At 39.7% G+C, this 20,290-nt stretch overlaps 1 protein-coding gene and 1 pseudogene across 1 annotated transcript; both read right to left on the bottom strand.

The window, feature by feature from the left end:
- Positions 1-2,985: 2,985 nt before the first annotated feature.
- On the bottom strand, positions 2,986-19,382 carry Nnmt (nicotinamide N-methyltransferase). Its single transcript, XM_020180119.2, has 4 exons — positions 19,064-19,382; positions 18,305-18,565; positions 16,710-16,917; positions 2,986-3,455 (listed from the first exon to the last, which is right to left on the bottom strand). Exons 2-4 carry the CDS (start codon positions 18,456-18,458, stop codon positions 3,014-3,016), a joined length of 804 nt encoding a protein of 267 aa, XP_020035708.1. The 5' UTR covers positions 18,459-18,565; positions 19,064-19,382; the 3' UTR covers positions 2,986-3,013.
- Positions 19,383-19,555: 173 nt separating this feature from the next.
- On the bottom strand, positions 19,556-19,733 carry LOC141420946 (U2 spliceosomal RNA; annotated as a pseudogene).
- Between the last annotated feature and the right edge of the window lie 557 nt (positions 19,734-20,290).

Raw genomic sequence — 20,290 nt, forward strand, 5'->3', positions numbered from 1 at the left:
GGACTTGCAACTTGCAGCATCATAAAAGTTTACTCAGAGTGGAATTGTTGAATGCTTCTCCATAAAGTGAACTGAAAAAAAAAAAAGAGCTGAACTGGGTCAGTGGTCAAAGAGATTTACAAGTAAGGACCAGACTGACCCCCCCCCCCCCCGTCCATGTTTGCTCACAACTTGGTTGATATGTTTGATTTCAGAGAAAGCAAACGAAAACCAGAAGTCAAATGTTTGCCCAGGTCCCAGTATCACTACAGAATAAACCAGGGAGGAGTCTGCTATCAGGAGTCATTCCATGCCTTTGTTCACGCTGTCCCCAGCTTGCCCTTTCCTTCCCTGTTGACAAACACGCCCTATTCAGCCTGCAAGACCCAGAGCAAATGTCATGAGTCTTGGCACCTTCCCTCCAAGTACTCAGCTTCTGATCTCAGACCCCTTTGTTCACTCCCTATGTTTTAACTGTTTGCATGTCAATTTCTCCAAATCACTTTGCAGGGTGGGGCTATTCCTTTTATCTCTGCGTGGAAGAAAAATGTTGGCCATCAGAGAGGAAGCTCAGAAGCCTAGAGTACTTTCAAACTTTTCAAACTTTTTTTTTTTTTGGTGGTACTAGGGTTTGAACTCAGGGCTTCACACTTGTGAGGCAGGAGCTCTACCACTTGATCTATACCCCCAGCCCTTTTTATTTTGGAGATGGGGGTCTTTTTTTTTTTTAACCCAGGCTGGCCAGGGTATACCCCACCACACCCAGCTTTTTTGCATTGAGATGGAGTCTCATAATTTTTTTTTTTTTTTTTTTGCCTGAGATGGCCTGGAAACTTGATCCTCCTGATCTCAGCCTCTGGTGTAGCTTGGAATGACAGGCACACACCACTGTACCAGTTAATTGGTTGAAATGGGGGTCTTGCTAACTCTTTGCTTGGGCTGGCCATGAACCAGGATCCTCCCAATCTTAGCCTCCCAAGTAGCTAGGATTACAGGCGTGACCCACCAGCCCATAGCTGGTCTTCAAACCGTTTGATCATAACCTACAGTAATAAATGTTTTTTGTATCACATCCAGTAACAAATGTGTATAGATATATTTGTAAAACTGAAACAAAACTCCACAAAATAATACTACGTGAAGTGTTATTACCTGGGATTTGTTTTCCAACTTGTTTTCTAGTATTTTTATACTGTTTATTTTGGTATACCCAATTGATTTGATGATACAATAATGAATGGCAAGTTACAGTTTGAAAAAATATTGATTCAGTTGACACTTCATCTGTCATTCCCCTGCCTTCCACTTGTTTTCTGATTCTGTTTGTACCCATTGAATGCTTCAAACTGGAGAGGTTTGATTGGTGGACACAGCAGGACAGAGAGTGAAAGAGCAGGATGACTACAGAGGAAACAATGTTCTCTCTATCCCTTGTCCAGCCTCTTGGACCAGTTTTAGCTCCTTTGTAAGTAGGACTGACTGTCAGAAATTAAACAGACTATTCACAAGAACAGTCTTTATTTAAACATTGGGTACAAACAGTCTACTTCAGGGTCTAGACCAGAGGTCTGCAAATTACAACCCTTGTTCCAAATCCACTTGCCCATCTGTTTTTGTAAATAGAGTTTATTAGAACATAGACACACATCCGTTTATATGTTGTCTATGGCTGCTTCTGCTACAATGGCAGAGATGAATAGTTGTGATCAAGACTGTATGACCCGCAAAGCCAAAAAATATTTATGATCTGGCCCTCAGCAGGATAAGTTTCCTAAATCCTGGTATAGATGGAAAGTGTTCCCTATCTCTCTGGAAGGAAACCAACATGACTTATAGCCCCCAAGGCAGAGCCACTGGCAGAGTAGGATCTTTCTCAAAAGGAACCACGTCATCCCCTGCCCAGCATGGTCAGGCTGGGCACGTGGGCTGGCAGCAGTGCAGCCTGAGCAGGAGAGGGTGAGCAGACAGGTTTGGTGTGGGGACTGCACTGCAGAGCCTCTCTGCCTTTGACAGCGCCTGGGAGCATTGCGTTGTCACTGTGACTGTAAAGATGAGGCTCTTGAGCCAGCTGACACTGGGGTTTCATTTGCAATCTCCAGACCTGGCTCAGGAAAGATTCACAGAAGGTGCTAAATAAATGTTTGCTGAATATCTCTTTAATTAGAAAGAAATTGGTGGCAGGTGGTATAGAAACTGAGTTTTATCACAGACCCTCTTGAATGCAATGCCAGTGAAGAGCTTGAATGCCTGCAGCTCAGAGCAGAGCACTTCTCTCCTACTTGGAGATCAAGATATCTTTTCCCAGATGCATTGGCAACCAATATCAAAGATGATGATTATAATTATGGCAATAATAATTATAGTTAGCGTTTCTCCAAATGTCTATCAAATGCCAAGTATTACTCTGAGTCCTTTATATGTAGCAGTTCATTTTAATTCTCTTAAGAGGTTCTGTGTCAGTCTCATTTTGCAGATGAGGAAACTAATGCAAAGCAAGGTTATATGACTTATCTAAGGAGAAACAGCTAGGGAGTGGAAGAACTTGAAAATGAAATGATCTTATGGAAGAAAAAAATTGATCACTGATCAGCTGTTCTCTGACCCCAGGCCAGAGTGATGCTGGCACCAAGAGAGTCCATCAGAAGACAGATGTGCCCAGGGAAACACAGAAGCAGTAGAGGCTGAGATGTGGTCACTTCTCCAGAGAGAAGTCAAGAGAAGGAGTTGGCAGGCTTTCTAGGAAAACTGACAGTGACTAAGAAATACAGACAAATCTCTGTGGGCATGAGTGGGCTTGGATGTTTGGGAAATGAGGCCTTTTTGTGAACACAGAGAGGGGAGGCTAGGCATCCTCGTACTCATCTTTGGATCCCAAAGCACCAACATATGTGTGGAGCATAGAGTACACGGTCCACAGTTTTGTCCTAAACTGACTGCCCACCCATTCCACCCGCATGCTTGGTACACTGAGCACAGCAACTAGAACCAAGGCCTGAAGTCAACCCACAAGCTGAAAGGATTGCTTTAATTGAGATCACAAGATGTCAACAGATCTGCCCAGCTTCCGCCCAACCAAGGAGAAAAGTCCTTCATTGTCAGCAGTGGTGGAGGAATAACTTTGAGAGATCACTTCAAACTGCTCGATTGTGTAGCCAGCCTCTTTCACGGCAGCTTCCACCTCCTCCTGGTCGAGGGAGAGGCTGGAGAACCTCTGCTCACCAACCATGTAATAACTGCTCTTCAGCACATCGATGATCACCAGGAAGCCTCCCGGCTTGAGCAAGCTGCTGAGGTTCTTGAGGGCGGTGCGGTAGGTAGGGAGATCTGGGCAGGCAGCATCCAGGCACAGTGTACTCAGCAGACAATCAGCCTGCGGCAGAGGGACCTCACCCAGAGGCTGGCTCTGAGTCACATCACACTTCAGCACCTGCTTGACCACCTGTCTCAACTTCTCCTCCTTCTCAGGTCCCTTGACTCTGAAAAACACAAACCAGCCGGCATTGCTTTCTATCCCCTAGTCATGAGGACCCCAGATCTCTTTGGTCAGGGCTGAAAATGACAGTGTGGTCCAGAATGTATATCTTTAAGATTATTCCTGTGGTATGTAAATGTGACTACATTATGCTGAGCTAGGTTAAAGCTCCTTATAAAGTGATTAATAACATGGAAATGATACTGATCAATTGTTGGCTGCCATTCTACAATGAATTGCCACCTCCCCCTTCCCCCATGAAATTATTCTTCCCTTACTGTTTTATTATTGTTGACTTATTCATTATTATTACTATCTTTGTCCCCTATGCCAAACTAACTACAAAGTTGTGGCTTTGCTATTTGACCCTTAGATAATAGTGGGTTTTAATGCTGAAATGTTATCAGTGAGGGGGGGTGGGGTCACGTAGACATTTTTGGAAATTTTGACCACTATTAACAGTTAACTTGGCCAAGGTACCTCTGGAGAGAAGAAAACTACTAGTCTCTATTCTCATGCTTCAAAAATTACTGCAGAAAGAAGTATATTTTCTTTCTTTTTCTTCTTTCCTTTGCAGTACTGGGGGTTGCACCCAGGGCCTCTTGTATGCTACTTCTTGAATCTACCTCTAGCCCTTTCTTTTGTTTGTTTGGTTGTTTTGTTTCTGAGATAAGATCTCAATAGCTGCCTGAGTTGGCTTTGAAGTCTATCCTCTTGCTTCTACCAGATCATTTTCTTGATAGTCTTGCCAAGAACTGTCTACTTTTATGCCAAATCAATGGAGTCGCTTGAGAGAAAATCAATGGGGAAGAGAAACCAAGAACAGGGGACGGACTAAAATACCATAATCCTATCATGTGAATCTGGAATGCCCCCCAAAGGCCCATGCGTCCTCGGTTTGACACTACTGGGAGGTGGTAGAGCCTTTAGGAGTTGGGGCCTAGTAGGAGGTCAATGGGGGACATGGCCTCAAAGGGGATTATGGGACCCTGGTTTCTTCTTCTTTCCCTCTTTTGCTTCCTGGGCATGAGGTGAGTGATTTTGTTCCTCCATGTTCTGCCACCATGATGTGCTGCCTCACCACAGGCCCCAAAACAACATGAAATTGTGAGCCAAAATAATCCCTTTTTTAAAATAAGTTGGTTATCTCAGGTATTGATTACAGTAATGGAAAGCTGACTAGCATGCATAGTTCCTTCTCAGATCTGTTAGGGAAGGAATGAAGGAACAAACTAACAAATGATCACAAGTAAACAAACAATGAACAAAAGTAAACAAGAGTGCATACAGAAATTGGAGAGGAAAAAAGAGAAAGAAATAGCAGAAAACTAAAGAGGTGAGAGAAAAGGAAGAAATAATGAGCGTGTAAAGTACCAGGACCTGGAGCCCCAAAAGTAGGAGCAATCATTGGTGTGGAGCCCTTTCAGGAAGTTGGTCAACAAAGCACCAAGGAAGAAGGTCCAGTGCTACACTCAGGAACACAATCCCTTGTGTGATCCAGACACCAGGAGAAGACAGACACTTGGGTAATAGGGCTTGGTGGAGGCATCAGAGAATGGTCCAAAATCAGGAGAGAGAGAGAGAGAGAGAGAGAGAGAGAGAGAGAGAGAGAGAGAGTTACAGTGGGACCATTTCTGGTCATGAGGAAAAGTCAATGATTTAAGTAAATCTTACAGATTTACCTCCAAATAGAATGATCTGATTTGGCAGAAATTAGTTGTGAGCATCCAATTTAAATACTTAGTTAAAAATCTTAAGCCTAGTGCATATAATCAGTTATTTACAAACATTCTTTATGTTTGCTATAATTTTCCATTTAAGAAGTTTAGCAATAAACATAAAAAAAGATACTTAATGTCATTAGCCATCAGAGAAATGAGAATCAAAACCATGAGACACCACTTCACATCCACTAGGATAGATAGTGGAAGGAGGGTGATGCCTCACATCTGTAATCTGAACTACTTTGGAGGCAGAGATTAGGAGTTTGAGACCAGCCTGGGCAAAAAGTTAATGAGACCTCCATCTCAACAAACAAATTGAGCAGTGGTGGCACACATCTGCAATCCCAATTTTAGGTAGGAGGATTGCGGTCTGAGACTGGCCCTGGACAAAAACATGAGACCCTATCTGAAAAATAAAGTAAAAAGGTCTGAAAGCATGGCTTAAGTGGTAGGAGTACCTTCCTAGAAAGTGCAAGGTCCTGAGTTCAAATCTCAGTATCACCAAAAAGGAAGGAAGGGAGGGAGCAAAGGAAGGAAGAAGGAATTATAATCTAGCTGCTTTGGAAAACAGTCTGGCAGTTTCTCAAAAATTTAAGCATAGAGTTACTATATGACTTGGAATTCTATGTATATACCCAAGAGAAATGAAAACATATCCACATTAAAAACGTGTATATGAATATCCACAAGTAATCAAATGGTGGAAATAATCCAAATGTCCATTAGCTTATAAACAGGTAAATTAAATGTAGTACATTTGTCAACAAATGATAAGAAGTTGTAATACATGCTATAGCATGGACAAAGCTTGATAATATTATATTAAGTGAAAGAAGCCAGAACCAGAAGTCCACGTAGAGTTCCATTTATAAGAAATATCCAGAAAAGGCAAATCTAGAGACTGAAAGCAGGCCAGAGGTTGCCAAAAGCTGAGAGATTTGGGTACAGGTGAAGGGTAGGGGAGAGAGATGGGAGTGACTGCTAATGGGCACAGGGTTTCTTTTGGGAGTCATGGAAATGTTCTAAAATTGACTGTGGTGACAGTTGCATGCACAATACTGTGAGTATACTAAAAACCACTGAATTGCACATTTTAAATGGATCTGTTGATTGTATGGTATGTGAGTTCTATCTCAATAAGCTGTTCTATTCAAAAAGAAAGAGATGCTTAGCAAGGTATTAGTTTCAGGGAATTCTACAACCACTAAATGGGTATCTATGCAGGGAATAAAAAATCACCCTGCTCCCTTATCAAAGACAAAAGCAGTATTTGTCGTTATTTGTCTTGGACTTCTCTGGTTTTAGCACTGAAAATCCCTTCACCTGGGTTCTCCTTGCAATCCTGGGCCAACTGGACAGTTCCCATGGTAAAGTTATGGAAATTAGATACAAAGCTGGCATCTATCATTGATAGAACATCGATGATTTAATAGAATCTTTTAAGAATAAAAAATACTAATTGAACTCTATGGAAGTCTGATTTGAATAGGTAAATAATCTAGAATAAAAAACTTGGACTGACTTATCTGCACATGTGAACAACTTAAGTATATAGGAAAAGCTCAAGCAGTAGAGTGGTGTTCCTTAGGACGTATTTTTAAACACTCCTCTGGCAGGCAACACTGTGAGAACTATATTTGGTGATTACGTCAGCAGCAGAATGGACCCCTGGGCACTATTGTGTGTTAAGCTATTTTAAAGACACAAATTAGCACAGAACCAGTACTCGCCAGTCAGATAATGATGAAAGCTGTTCCCAAACTGTGAGACACACTGTGAAGTCTTGAAAGCACACAGAGATCATGGAAATTTGAGAGGGGAGTTTGTTAGGAACACTCACTGTCTCAGATACCCGCTTGTCCTTGGACACACAGCAAACATTGGTGAACTCAGTTGCCAACACAGCTGTGTAAAGATTACACCTCAGGAACCTACAAGTGCACCCCAGGGAAACAGACTCACCTGGAGAACCAGGCAATTACCACTCAGCTCACGGTAGCTCAAGGGGTGTGTTAATAAGCACACACCAGATCAGTGTCACACTGTTTTACAGAAAGATAACTACAGTGTGGCCATTTCTCTCCTTCCAAAGATCTACTCTTCAAATGAACCAATATGCAAAGGGAGCAGCAACTTCTTTTGTAAATAAGCTGTCTATAAAAGCCTGAGGAACATGGGAAGGAAAGAAGGAAGAAAAAGTTATAGAGGAAGAGTCTGGAAGGCAAAATGCATGCATTTGTTTATTTTACAATATATTTGGGACCTCTCCTATCAGACAGGAAGCGTGTTGAGTGTTGGGCACTCAAGATGCACAATTAAGAAACATCCTATCCTCATGGAGATTATGGATGGAGAGGGGGAGAAAGAATTACTCCAGTCATCATCCACAAAAATGGAAGTTAAACTGATAAACGCAAGGAAGGAAAGGAACGTGGCACTTGGAGAGGAATGCTGGCATGTGGGCTTTTTCTACAGTGTCAGGAAAAGCTCCTGAAAAAAGGAGTTAAATAAGGAGAGACATGGAAGATATATAAGTAATCATTAACTAGGCCAAAGAGAGTACTGAGGGGAGGAAGACAATCCAATAGGAAGAAACAGCAAGGGCGAAAGACAGCTGGTGGAGTAAATATGGAGAAAAGCCTGCCAGTGTGGCTAGATTGTGGGGCAGTTGTGTTGCCAGGTGCCAGGTGAGGCAGGGCTTTGCTTTTGATCCTAAAAGCCATAGGAAGTCATTAAAGGGTGCTAAGAAGGGAGTGACAGGATGGATTTCCATCTTGGGATGATCACTGGGGCTACAGAACAGAGAAGAATGCAGTGGAAGGAAGAAAGTAGGGGTGGGAGGCCTGTTAGGAAGGAGAGTACGGTAGCTCAGACCAGGATGATGGTAATATTAGAAGAAAAAAATTGGTAGGGAAGAATGCAGGAAGTAAATGGGCAGAACTTGGTGCTAGGTTGTACATGGAATGTAACAGAGAGAGAGATGACAGGGTTGACATCCAAGCTTCTTGTTTGTCCAACTAATTGTACCATGATACCATTCAAGGAGATAGGAATACAAAAACTGAAGCAGAGCTTAACTCTATTTTGGTCACATTGAGTTGGAGCTACTTTAAGACTTACAAATAGAAATATCTATAATGGGCAAGAAATGGCTAGCTGAAGATTTCTTAGTTTACCTTGCTAACTTTCCCAGAGAGCTAACACTGCCTCTTTGAGATAGAGGCATCCTTATAAAATGCATCACCAAGCAATCACCATGATCATCACAATCTTAATTTTGAGAAAGCATATCAGGACGCTTTTGCAAGCCACAAAAATATAGAGGCATGTCACAGAATACCTAGTTCACTAGTGCATGGAACAAATTTGACATAATTGAGTGCGTTTTTACACAATACACCAATTCCTTTTTAAAACAGACACAGAGATCTTGGTGCAGAGAGCGTTTGCTTTGGGGAACCACCACCTCTACAGGGGCTGCAGCGCTCTTCTGTCAGGTGCAAGGAGATTCAGTGAACCTACAGTGCTGTCTACAGTGGCAACTGCAGGCCTCCAGCCTCTCCAGGTCCTGCTTGGCTGCCCTGAGGGCTGAGAACAAACACCTTACAGAGCACACCTGTAACTCACTCCCACTCACCTATATGTCCTGGCACACCTGTGGGAAGCTCCACTCTAGACACCAGGTCTTCTCCTACGGTAAAAAGTAAACAACCTCTGGCAGATCTTGTAAAAGTGCAGACTCCAATTGTGTAGGCAGCCAGCAGAACCTGAGTGTCTGTATGTCTAATGAGTTCCCACACAATGTAGAAGCTGCCAAGTGTGGGGACAAACCACAAATCTAAACACTGTGTTCCAAGTTCCAGGGACTGGAGGCTAATTAATGCAGTTTCTAGAATTTCTTATGGGAAAGACTCATTTTCCTCTGTTCATGACAGAAACTGCAGTAGTTATATCTTAGCGTTCGACTTTCTGACTTAATAGTAAGTGAAGAGTGTGAGGCAAGAGTTTGGTACTGATGTCTTACAGCTTTCCGACAGTTGTGAACATCGGTAATTTCTAAATGTATGCATCACACTGCAGAAGCAGAGGAAGAGGAGACAGCTCCTATTGTCCTTGGCAGCCCTCAGCAGGAAAAATAGCTTCAGATAAAGAAGAAATAATCTTGGGGGAAATAGGTTGTAGGTTGATAGCGGTACTTGAAAATGTGAGAAAGACTTAAGTTGAATGGGATCACTATCATTCTCAAAATAGTTGAAGCCACGGGATCTGGCATGAGGATAAGGATGAAAATGCAGGACTCACTGCCAAAAATACAGTTCCTCATTCGAACAGAGTGATGGGGAAGGGAGGGTATCTCAAGAGCCAATTGTTCCAAGCTGATGATTCTGGTGTGAGATAAGTAATGCTTTTATTATCCTGCTAGGTTTTGAGAGCTCATTTTTGAAACGATGGGAAGGCCTCTGATTGCTAGGGAAATTGAGAACAAAGTTCCAAAAGGCTTCTTGACACATGATGTAGATTGTAGAAAAGAGTGTTGTCCAACAATGACTAAGAACTTTTTTAAAAAATAAACTTCCCCTGTAATTCTACGAATCCTGGTAAATTCTTTATTCATTTAATTAGTTTTGATAGTGTCCAAATCCTCATAGTTACAGTGTTTTTTCCTAGTTAATATCAATTTCATTCTGTGGAATCACATATTTCATAGAAAAGAGAAGTATGAAATTATTTTCATTTTGAAGAATATATGTTCACTTTGAAGGCTAAGTGTATAAAATTCTAAGTAAGGGGTGTATAGGTCAGAATGCATAAGAAAACAGTCTTTTTCAAATTCTTACTGAATGCCATAAAAACAGAGCAATATTTAAGCCATAATGAAATTTTTTATGATATTGTTCTTGGGTAAAAGTGATAAAAATACATTCCCATATATGCATGGACTTAGAAAAATATGTCACTTATAGCCAGGCATGGTGGCACAGGCCTGTAAATCTAGCACTTGGGAGACTGAGGTAGGATTGAAAATTCAAGGCCAGTTTGAGGTACATAGAGAGCGTCTCTCTCAAAAAACCAAGTTAAAAAAAAAAGAAGGTGTCATTTTTTTTTTCTTGCAGTGCTGGAGATCCAACCTAAGGCCTTGTGAATGCTGGATTAAGTACTCTACTACAGAGTTACACCTCCTGCCCTCTTATGCGGTCTTGAAAAAAAAATTATTTGGAGACCTATTCGGTTGACTAAGAGCTGAATCATAATTAAAACTCAGTAATGGGAAAAACCACATCAAATGAGCACAAAATATGTCCATATAATTATAATATGATTACAAACCAAAAGCAAATGTTCCAATTGATCTTGAAAGAAAATGTAAAGATAATAGATCATGTATGATTATTTATTTATTTTTGTAGTGCGGAAATCAAACTTGGGTTCTCACACATGCTACACAAGCATTCTACCACTGAGTCACACTTTGGACCTAAAGATATATTAAATTACAATATTTGGATTTAAACACCTCAGATTTTAACAATAAATACCAAAAAGAGACACCACAGGGATTTCAGGTATCAAAAATTGTTCCTTATATTAGGAGAAGGGAAGAAAATTACTGATTCTTGCCCGACATTGGTGAGGTAAGAAGATTTGCTTTCAGCATACATAAATTATTAGAAATACTGACATATCTTTAGGTAGAAGAGAAATGATGACAGACAGAAGCACATATCTATGGAAAGGAATGAAGAACAAGGAATGAAGAACACTAGACAGAACAGATACGTGAGATATATATATAGCCTTAGCCAGTTTGTTCTTCTATAATAGAATTCTTAAATTGAGTGGTTTATAAATGAGGCTGGAAATCCAAGATCAAGGTGACAATTTGGTCAAGTTCTGGCAAGGACACCTGGATTGCAGATGGCTGATTTCTTCTTGGATCATCACATGAGAGAAGAAAAGCTAGAGAGTACTCTGGGGTCCCTTTTGATAAGAACACTAATCCCACATATGAGGGCTTCACCCTCTTGACCTAACTACTTCCAAAACACATCATATTAAGTGTTAGGTTAGATTTCAAGATGAAAATTTTGGAGGAATACAAACATTCTTCACAGTTCACTTCTTTTTATTGTTAAATGAGTTCATTGTCTAGATGTAACACTGTTTATTCATTCATTTAACTGAAGGACATCTTGGTTGACTATAATTTTCAGCAATTGTGAATAAAACTGTTATAAATGTCCATGTGCAGGTTTTCATGTGGATGTAAGTTTTAAATTCCATTGAATAAATACCAAGAAGTACAATTGCTGGATCATTTAGTGAGGGCATTTTGAGTGTTGTTAGGAATTGCCAAAGTGACTGTACCATTTAGCAATAAGCGAGAGTGCCTGTTGCTTTCATTTGGTGATGTCAGTGTTCTGGATTTTGGCCATTTTAATAGGTGTATTGTGCTGCTGGTTTTTGTCCCATCATTGTGCTGCATTTTGCCAGTTTTGTTAGAACTGAAACACTAATGAACACCAGTGAATGTTATAAGAGAAGGGTTGCACAGGTGTGAATACTTGGGACAAGGCTGTCAACAATACTATGCAAACACCAACCACAGGAAGGTTGGTGGCTGTATTAACATCAGAGAAAGTAAACTTTAAAATAAAGTGTACTCTTTGGAAGTAATAGGTATAGGCAAGGACTTCCTCAATAGAACCCCAGCAGCTCAGCAACTAAGAGATAGCATAGACAAATGGGACTTCATAAAACTAAAAAGCTTCTGTACAACAAAAGAAATGGTCTCTAAAATGAAGAGACTACCCACGGAGTAGGAGAAAATATTTGCCAGCTATACATCAAAGGACTGATAGCCAGAATATATAGGGAACTCAAACAACTAAACTCTCCCAAAATTAATGAACCAATAAAGAAATGGGCAACTGAACTAATCAGAACTTTCTCAAAAGAAGAAATTCAAATGGCCAAAAAACACATGAAAAAATGCTCACCATCTCTAGCCATAAAAGAAATGTAAATCAAAACCACACTAAGATTCCACCTCACCCCTATTAGAATAGCCATCATTAGAAACACCACCAATAACAGGTGAGGATGTGGGGAAAAGGAACCCTCTTACACTGTTGGTGGCAATGTAAACTAGTACAACCACTTGAAAAAAATTTGGAGGCTTCTTAAAAATCTAAACATAGATCTGCCATATGATCCAGCAATACCACTCTTGGGGATATACCCAAAATACTGTGACACAGGTTACTCCAGAGGCACCTGAACACCCATGTTTATTGCAGCACTATTCACAATAGCCAAGTTATGGAAACAGCCAAGATGCCCCACCACAGACGAAAGGATTAAGAAAATGTGGTATCTCTACACAATGGAATTTTAGGCAGCCATGAAGAATGAAATCTTCTCATTTGCAAGTAAATGGATGGAACTGGAGAACATCATCCTAAGTGAGGTTAGCCAGGCTCAGAAGGCCAATAATTGTATGTTCTCCCTCATACACAGACTTTAGATCTAGGGCTAAAACAGTAATGTGATTGGACTTTGGTCACATGATAAGGTGAGAGCACACATTACCCGAAAAACGTGACAGCATTTGATGTCCTCAATGCAAAGGAACTAATGCAGAAACTAAAATGACAGAGGCCAATAGGAGAAGGGGATTAGGAACCAGAGAAGAGGTCAGTTCAAGAACAATCAACCTAGAATTTAACACATTTGTGGATGGAAGCAATGCTAGGAATCTCCCTGTATAGCTATCCTTATCTCAACTAGCAAAAATGCTTTGTCCTTCTTATTATTGTTTATACTCTCTCTTCAACAAAATTAGAGATAAGGGCAGAACAGTTTCTGCCTGGAAGTGAGAGGGTGGGGGGGAGAGGGAGGGGATGGGGGGGTAGGGGGCAGAAATAACCCAAACATTGTATGCACATATGAATAAACAAGAAAAAATTTTAAAAAAAAGTATATTACTGTCGATAAAGGGAAATATTTCATAATAATGGTCAAGAGTCAATTCATCAAGAAGATATTACAATCTTAAAAACAGAGCTTCAAAACGCATGACATGAATGTTGATAGAACTGTAGGGAGCAAGGGATTAAACCACAATCATGGTTTGTGATGGCAACATCTCTCCATGTAATTGATAGAACAAGTAAACAAAAAGTTAGTGAGGGCATAGAAAATTTGAAAAATATTATCATCCTGCCTGACCTAATTGATTTTTATAGAAGCTATACCTATAAAGTGGACAGTATTCATCCTTTTTGATGTAGAAAGCACAGAGAATATGCCGGGCCGTAGAGATAAATCTCCAAGTACAACAAAATTATGACAAGATGTCAAGAAAATTCTAAAATGTTTATAACTTAAGCAACATAATTCTAGATAACTCATGACCAAAAAAGAAATTGCTCCTCAGTACCAGAAAGAAAGAAAGAAAAGGAGGGAGGCAGGGAAGGACAGAGGGAGGAAGGAAGGGGAAAGAAATTGCAAAAGGAATTAGAAAAATATGAATCAGATGATAAAGACATATCAAAAATCACGGTATCCAGCTAAAACAGCGCTGAGGGAAACTTACAGTTTTAAATGCCTACATTAGAAGAAAGAAATATGTTAAAGCAACAGTCTAAACATCGTTCCAAATAAGCTAAAAGAGGGCTGGCGGCACAGCTCAAGTGGTGGAGCGCCTGCATAACAAGCCAAAGTTCTGAGTTCAAGCCCCAGTACTGCAATTAGTAAATTGAGTAATTAAATAAAGAAGACAGAAGAATTAAGACAAAAATGTTAGAAAACTAGAAAATGAATTAAAAAGAAATTAGGAAAAGAATTAAAATGGGAGAAAGAAAGTAAGAAAAATAAGATCCCAAAACCAATAAAACAGAAAAATAGACAGACAAAAGAGAAAATAAGGGGAAAAGTTGGTTCTTTAAAAGATCGGTAAAATCGACCAATTTCTAGCAAGATAATCAAGAATTTTTATTTATTTATTTATTTTGGTAGCACTAGGACTTGAATGCAGGGCCTCACACTTGCTAGGAAGGCACTCTATCACTTGAGCCATGCCAGCAGCCCAAAAGAAGGTTTAAATATCTATTTTAAAGCCCTTTTTTTTTTGGTGGGACTAGGGTTTGAACTCAGGGCTTCATGTTTGCAAAGCAGATGCTTTACTGCTTGAGCCACACCTCCAGGTCAAGATTTTTCAAAAAGACATGTTACCAGTATGAAGAGTAAAAAAAAAAGAGAGATCACTATAGATCCCACAGACACAAAAGAGAATTTAAAGGATAATGTAAAAAAATTTTTTTTAAAACCCAGACTTTTATTTTAATAAGCTTGACAGCAAAGGTGAAAAGGATATACTGCTTGAAAAATGCTACTTATCAAAACAGATATAAAAGAAAAAATAGAAAACACAAGTAGCCAGTAAAGAAATATTATTCTGCAGTGGCTCACACCTGTAGTCCCGGATACTCAGGAGAGGATTGTAGTCTGAGGCCAGCTACAAGCAAAGAATGAGAGCAAAAATTAACTGAAGCAAAAAAGGGCCAGTCTCAAGTGTGGCTCAAATGGTAGAGCACCTGTTTAGTAGGCTATAAGCCCAGAGTTCAGACCCCAGTACCAAGTTTTTTAAAAAGTACCATTCTGAATAATGATACACCCCCCAAAAAACTTCTCAGGTCCAGATGAGTCCTATAAATTATTTAAGAAAAAAATAAGACAAAAACAAATTCTTTTAAAAGGCAGAGAAGGAAAAATCACTCCCAACTTGCATTATGATTCTAACATCTGCCAAGCACATTACAAGAAAAGAAAATTATAGTTCAATATCCCTCATAAATATAGAACAAAAAATTTTAGGCAAATAGTAGCAATTCACACCCAGCACAAATAAAAAAGCTCAACATAGCTACCATTCGGAACATACAAATCAAACAATGAGATAGCCCTTACTCCAGTTAGAATGACTTATCAGCAAGACAAAAGAACAAGTGCTGGCAAGGATATGGGAAAAGGGAACTCTTGTACACTGTAAGTGAGAATGTAAACTAGTATAGTCACTATGGAGATAGTGTTGGAGGTACCTCCAAAAATTAAAAATAGACTGGAGGTGTGGCTCAGTTGTAGAGCCTTTGTCTAGTATGCATGAGGTCCTGGATCCAAACCCCAGCACCACCATTAAAAATAGAACTACCAGCAATTTCTTCTTGATATATAATCTCACACCTGGGTAGGATGACAATAGATAGCAAATATGGACTATATTTCAAAAGCTAGAAGAAAGAATTTGAATGTTTTAATCATAAGGAGATGAATATGTTTAGCCTCATTTGAAGATGACCCAATATATCAAAACATTACATGATGCCCCATTAATATGTACAATTTTTGTTTTTATGTATCCATTAAGATAAATTTAATAATAAAACGTATATACTTTCCCATTGTGAATAAAAAGACAAAAAAGGAAAGACAGGATATACAATACACAATGTATGCAGCACTTAAACAATGGGGAAAATGTAGGAAAAAGTGGATTTGGGGCATCTGAAAGAAAGAGAGAGATCGTGTGAAAATTAAATCATAGATAGGGAAAGACGGAAAAACACAGGAAACACAGGAAAGGGAGCACAAAAAAAGAGAGAGGAAAGAATAACTGAGTATATAAGAAGTAGCAGCAGATGGGTCAGTTGGATATTAGAAGGAACAGTCATCTTTCTCTTTCCTTTTCTCCTTCTCTTTATTTGCAGTTTGTAAAGGAGTCTGAGGGGCCTTGGCCATAAGCATAGCAGCAAACACAGGATGTCCCAGGAGCTAATAATATTCAGCTGGACAAGAGTGGACATCAGGACAAGAGAAAGACAAAGTGAAACACAGACCTGGCCACCTCTATCCAGTGAACTATTGCCAAGTTCCTGTGTGAGAAGAAATCAGTAATTTAAACAAGATTCAGTTACAATAAACTTACCTGTAGATGTGGTACTGGAAGATTTTGACCATTACCCATGAGCATGTAAGCCCTAATTTTATGGATGGTGAATAAAGAATTCTTTTCACATAGTTGCATTGTCTTTTATATCATCTAAAAACTTTAGTCGGCTTTTTGTTATTTCTGATGGTGTTAGCATTACGCCCAATCCACAGCACATCTTTTGTGTTTGGATGTCTAGTAACAAAATGGCACAGGGAGGCAAGCCCTGGCACTTGTAAGCTGTTCTCAGTAGCTTTCATTCTCCATTTGCATCTCTTTGCTTCCTCTCTTTCTGTTCCCTTGCCTTTTCAACTTGAATACTTCTATTTACTTACTTATTTATTTATTTATTTATTTATTTATTTTGAGATTGGATCTCACTATATAGCCCAGGTTGGCCTGGAACTCTCGATCTTCCTACCTCAGCTTCCCAAGTGCTAGGGTTATAGGCCTGTACCACTCACCTTGGATTCTAAGGACAATTTTTGGTTTAGACAAATTAACTGTTGCTCAGGTACCCTCAGAAAGCCAAGAACAGTTGCTCTACCTGTTCCCTTCAAGATCACACACATAGGTCACCACAGAAGACCAGTCAAAGGCCCCTGGCTCCTTCTTCAGCCATTTCTCCAGCTCCTGCAGGTTCTGGTCCGTGTAGTCAGTGGCAATGATCTCCTTGAAGGACTCACATGCAGAGAGGAGCTGGTAGATGGTTGGCCCAGAGCCAATGTCAATCAGGAGGTCTCCCTTCACATCACCTGTTCCAAGGGGGAAATGGGAGCAGGCATCATATGGTCATGGACAGACTTGTGTTTATATTGTCCTCACCGAACTGTGATGGGGACCCCCAAAGGCAGACCATCCACTATTTACCACTCTTCCCTCAAAGCCATTTTTAAAAACATCTTTTCAGTTTGTATTTTGGAAGCAGAAAGAAAAAGCCACTTAAGATAATATGAAGCAATTAAGTTCCTATGTCAGTTAACAAGTCATTTAAATTTCTATATTCAACAAACCCAAAAATAGATCCTAGCTGTCAGGATTCCAATTTTAATTGAAGAGATAAGTAAGTACAGTTTGTATTAGATTTCTTACTGGTGATATTTTGCTGTTTTAGGAAAAGGGTGATATTGTTATATAGTTATTGAATTCCCTTCCCCCACATTAATGAAAAGATTAATAATTATTTTTGCTGCATGTTTTAAGTTGAAGTTACCAAACCAAAGGTAGTCTAGTCTACAGAAATACGAAGTTAATAAGTGTTGGCTTTTCTAATTTGTACTGTAACACCCTTGTACTTTCTATTTTAATTGTATTTATTTCTCAAGTAAACAACTTAGATATTTTTCCATAGATTTTTCTTTCTGACACAATTCAAGTTAATTAACATTTTACTGCATCTGATAGTGTATTATAGGTTTAAAACCTAGTACTTTTCATTTTGATATTCTTATGATTTCATATACTGTATTCGTCAAGTGATAAAATTCTGATTTGTTTTATTTAGTTCTTTTTATATTTTCCATCCCTTCCCCTAGTCTAGGGTACAGCATATTTTGCTGGGCTATTTTAAGGTCTAGGGGAAAAAAAAGATCTACATCTGATGTACAGATCCTGATCTAGAAAGACTGCTACTCTGACAATGCAAATACTAGTAAGGAACAGTTGTGAGGGAATATTCATTTTTGTTTGAAAACTGAGTTTATAATATCTCTCCATCCCCCTACTATCCCCCTCCCACACACACCAAGCACCCCATTCTTAATATATTGGGAAGTCTTTACCCCATGAGTATTTACCATATTCTTTTCAGTGAAGAAACAAGTAAGTATTAGACTCTCAATTTCTTAAGTGGCCCATTGAGGCTAAGTGGCTCCCTCAAGTCACCTAGCAAATCAATGTAGACTCGAGGACAGTATTCAGGCCCCCTGGCTTTCCTTTTGCCTGATCAGATGAAATAATGGATATAAAAGCACTCTGTGAACTGTAAAATAGTGAAACCAGCATCAGTTTTTATCCAGTTGAAATAAGTGGGTGGTACCAAGAAACTGCCAAATAATGATGGCTACACACAAACCCAGTCATGCCCTGAGACCCTATGCCTCGCAATTTAGACAGAGACACACAGACAACAGACAAACTTACCCAAGTAGAATATTTTAAAAAGGGTTTTTAGAAGATGCCTAAGAATCTGGTTTTCTGCAGAGTCTCTGGATCCAAAGTTGTAATATTTTTGCAGGTAATCCCGAGGGTGAAAATGGCTGAGATAAGTGTCTTTGGAGGTGAAGCCAGATTCCATAGTGACTAATACTCCTTTCCTCTCCCCCAGAAACCAGAGTCACCCTGCAGAAGTTGTCTTCCTGAGTCTTGGGCCATCAATCTTCCTTCCATCAGTTCAGTCCATCCCTTAAAGACAGATGTTTGGTTAAACACTAACAGAGAAGTAGGCCACAAATGTTCAGGCTATTCCAGGAACTGATGAAATTCTTCCAAGAGCTGAGTCTAGGAAAAGGTGTAGGAGGGGGAGAGGGAGAGGGAAGGCCAGGAGCTGCGTGCAATGTTCTGCCACGGGTGAAAGTCTGCTGCAAAGTCTGCAGACAGGAGAAATCCCCCAGGCTCATCATAGAAATTACTTCTCATAGACAAATTTCTAAGTTCAAAGACTTGGGTCATTTTTTAATAGCACCAACATTCTTCACATTCCTGTAGTGATTACCCCTAAAAAACAAGTCACAAAGAATGACTTAAATTTATGCATGTAAGAGAAAGAAAAGAGAAGAGGGTAGGAAATGTGTTCAGAGCTGAGAAATTTTGGCTAAAGAAGGAATTTCAGATGAAATCTGGAAAGAGTAATTTAAAAAACCTGGACAAGGCTTTCTGTAAAGTCCAGGCCATCCAACAAACCTGAAACTCTTCTCATGCTGACGCCCCTCTATCCCTGCATCTGCAGCTCAACCCAGCACTGTCACTACTCAGCTCCTCAAGACCTCCTACTCCTGCTGGTCGCTCAAATCCTAGCAATTCTTTCAAAGTAAACTTCAAGCCAATACTTCCTTTAAGAATTCCTTAAATTTCTGTTCCTGAACTCAAATTACCCTTAAAATTCATTCTGCCCAACCAAATACTTGACTTTGTGCTACATATATTTGCTCCTGGTTTTGTCTGTCAATTTTTCTTCTCCCCAAGTTTTCATGTATGATAAACTTAATTTTATATATATGAAAAACTAAATGACCAGCTCCCTTAGGTAAAGGAGCTCAGTTCTCTTTATGTCCTTTACTCTACATCATGGGTTAGCCTACCTAGTAGATGTTTAAAATATTGGTTGATAATTGACAATTGTCCTTGCAGCATCCGGTATTTCATGGGTGATGAATTCTTGTTTTTTATTGCAGGATGGGATGCACCATTCCTGGAAGTACTACAATGTAGGGTCAATGTGTGGAGTGGACAGAGCAAGCTCCCTGAACCAAAAATTCATTTACTATATTGTTCTCAGACAAGGATGCGTTAGATATTAAACTGATAAGAGCAGGTATTACACTTGATCATAGCCAAAAGGCCAAGAATCTATCCATGGGTGATGATTCAGCAAGGACCCTTTGGTTATAAGGCACAGAAACTCACTCAAAGAATCTCAAGTGAGGAGAGAATCATTAATAGGAGAACATAATGGAAACAAATTGCAGGGTATTTAACTGGGCCTGTGGACTAAAAAAACATTTAGGCAGCTTATTTATCTTCCTTTCTTCATATTTCCTTGTGCCTAGCTTTGGACGGCTGGAAGGCTCAACTGTCTTTTTTTGTTCACCCTCAGCACGTGACTCTATTCTGATCATTCCAGATGGTGGCATCTGTACTTACTTCTGTCCCTGACCCTGTCTTCCAAGTAGTGATGGGGTTAGTTAAAGGAGTTCAGTGTAGCACTGATACTGCCTCTTGTAGAAAGTTATATGCTGCTGGCACATGGTTTCATACTGAATCTTTGAAAGTCAACTCACAGAGTTTTTATCAAAATGAGGAGTTTTTATGAATGATCCAAGGCTCAGGGAAGAACTTTTCTGCTTCTCCTGACTGTCTTGGCCATGGAGCACAGCAGAAAACACCCAGAACTCAAAGTCAGAGGACACA

The sequence above is a fragment of the Castor canadensis genome, chromosome 2 (assembly GCF_047511655.1).
Source record: "Castor canadensis chromosome 2, mCasCan1.hap1v2, whole genome shotgun sequence".
In the NCBI taxonomy this organism is placed as follows: Eukaryota; Metazoa; Chordata; class Mammalia; order Rodentia; family Castoridae; genus Castor; species Castor canadensis.

What these genes read in the sequence shown, in the direction of transcription:
- Nnmt (XM_020180119.2), bottom strand. Translation starts at nt 18,458, where the DNA reads ATGGAATCTGGCTTCACCTCCAAAGACACTTATCTCAGCCATTTTCAC. An exon ending in TTTTAAAATATTCTACTTGG is followed by an intron (nt 16,918 to 18,304) that starts GTAAGTTTGTCT and finishes CCCTTGGAACAG; the next exon opens with GTGATGTGAAGGGAGACCTC. An exon ending in TGTGATCTTGAAGGGAACAG is followed by an intron (nt 3,456 to 16,709) that starts GTAGAGCAACTG and finishes TGTGTTTTTCAG; the next exon opens with AGTCAAGGGACCTGAGAAGG.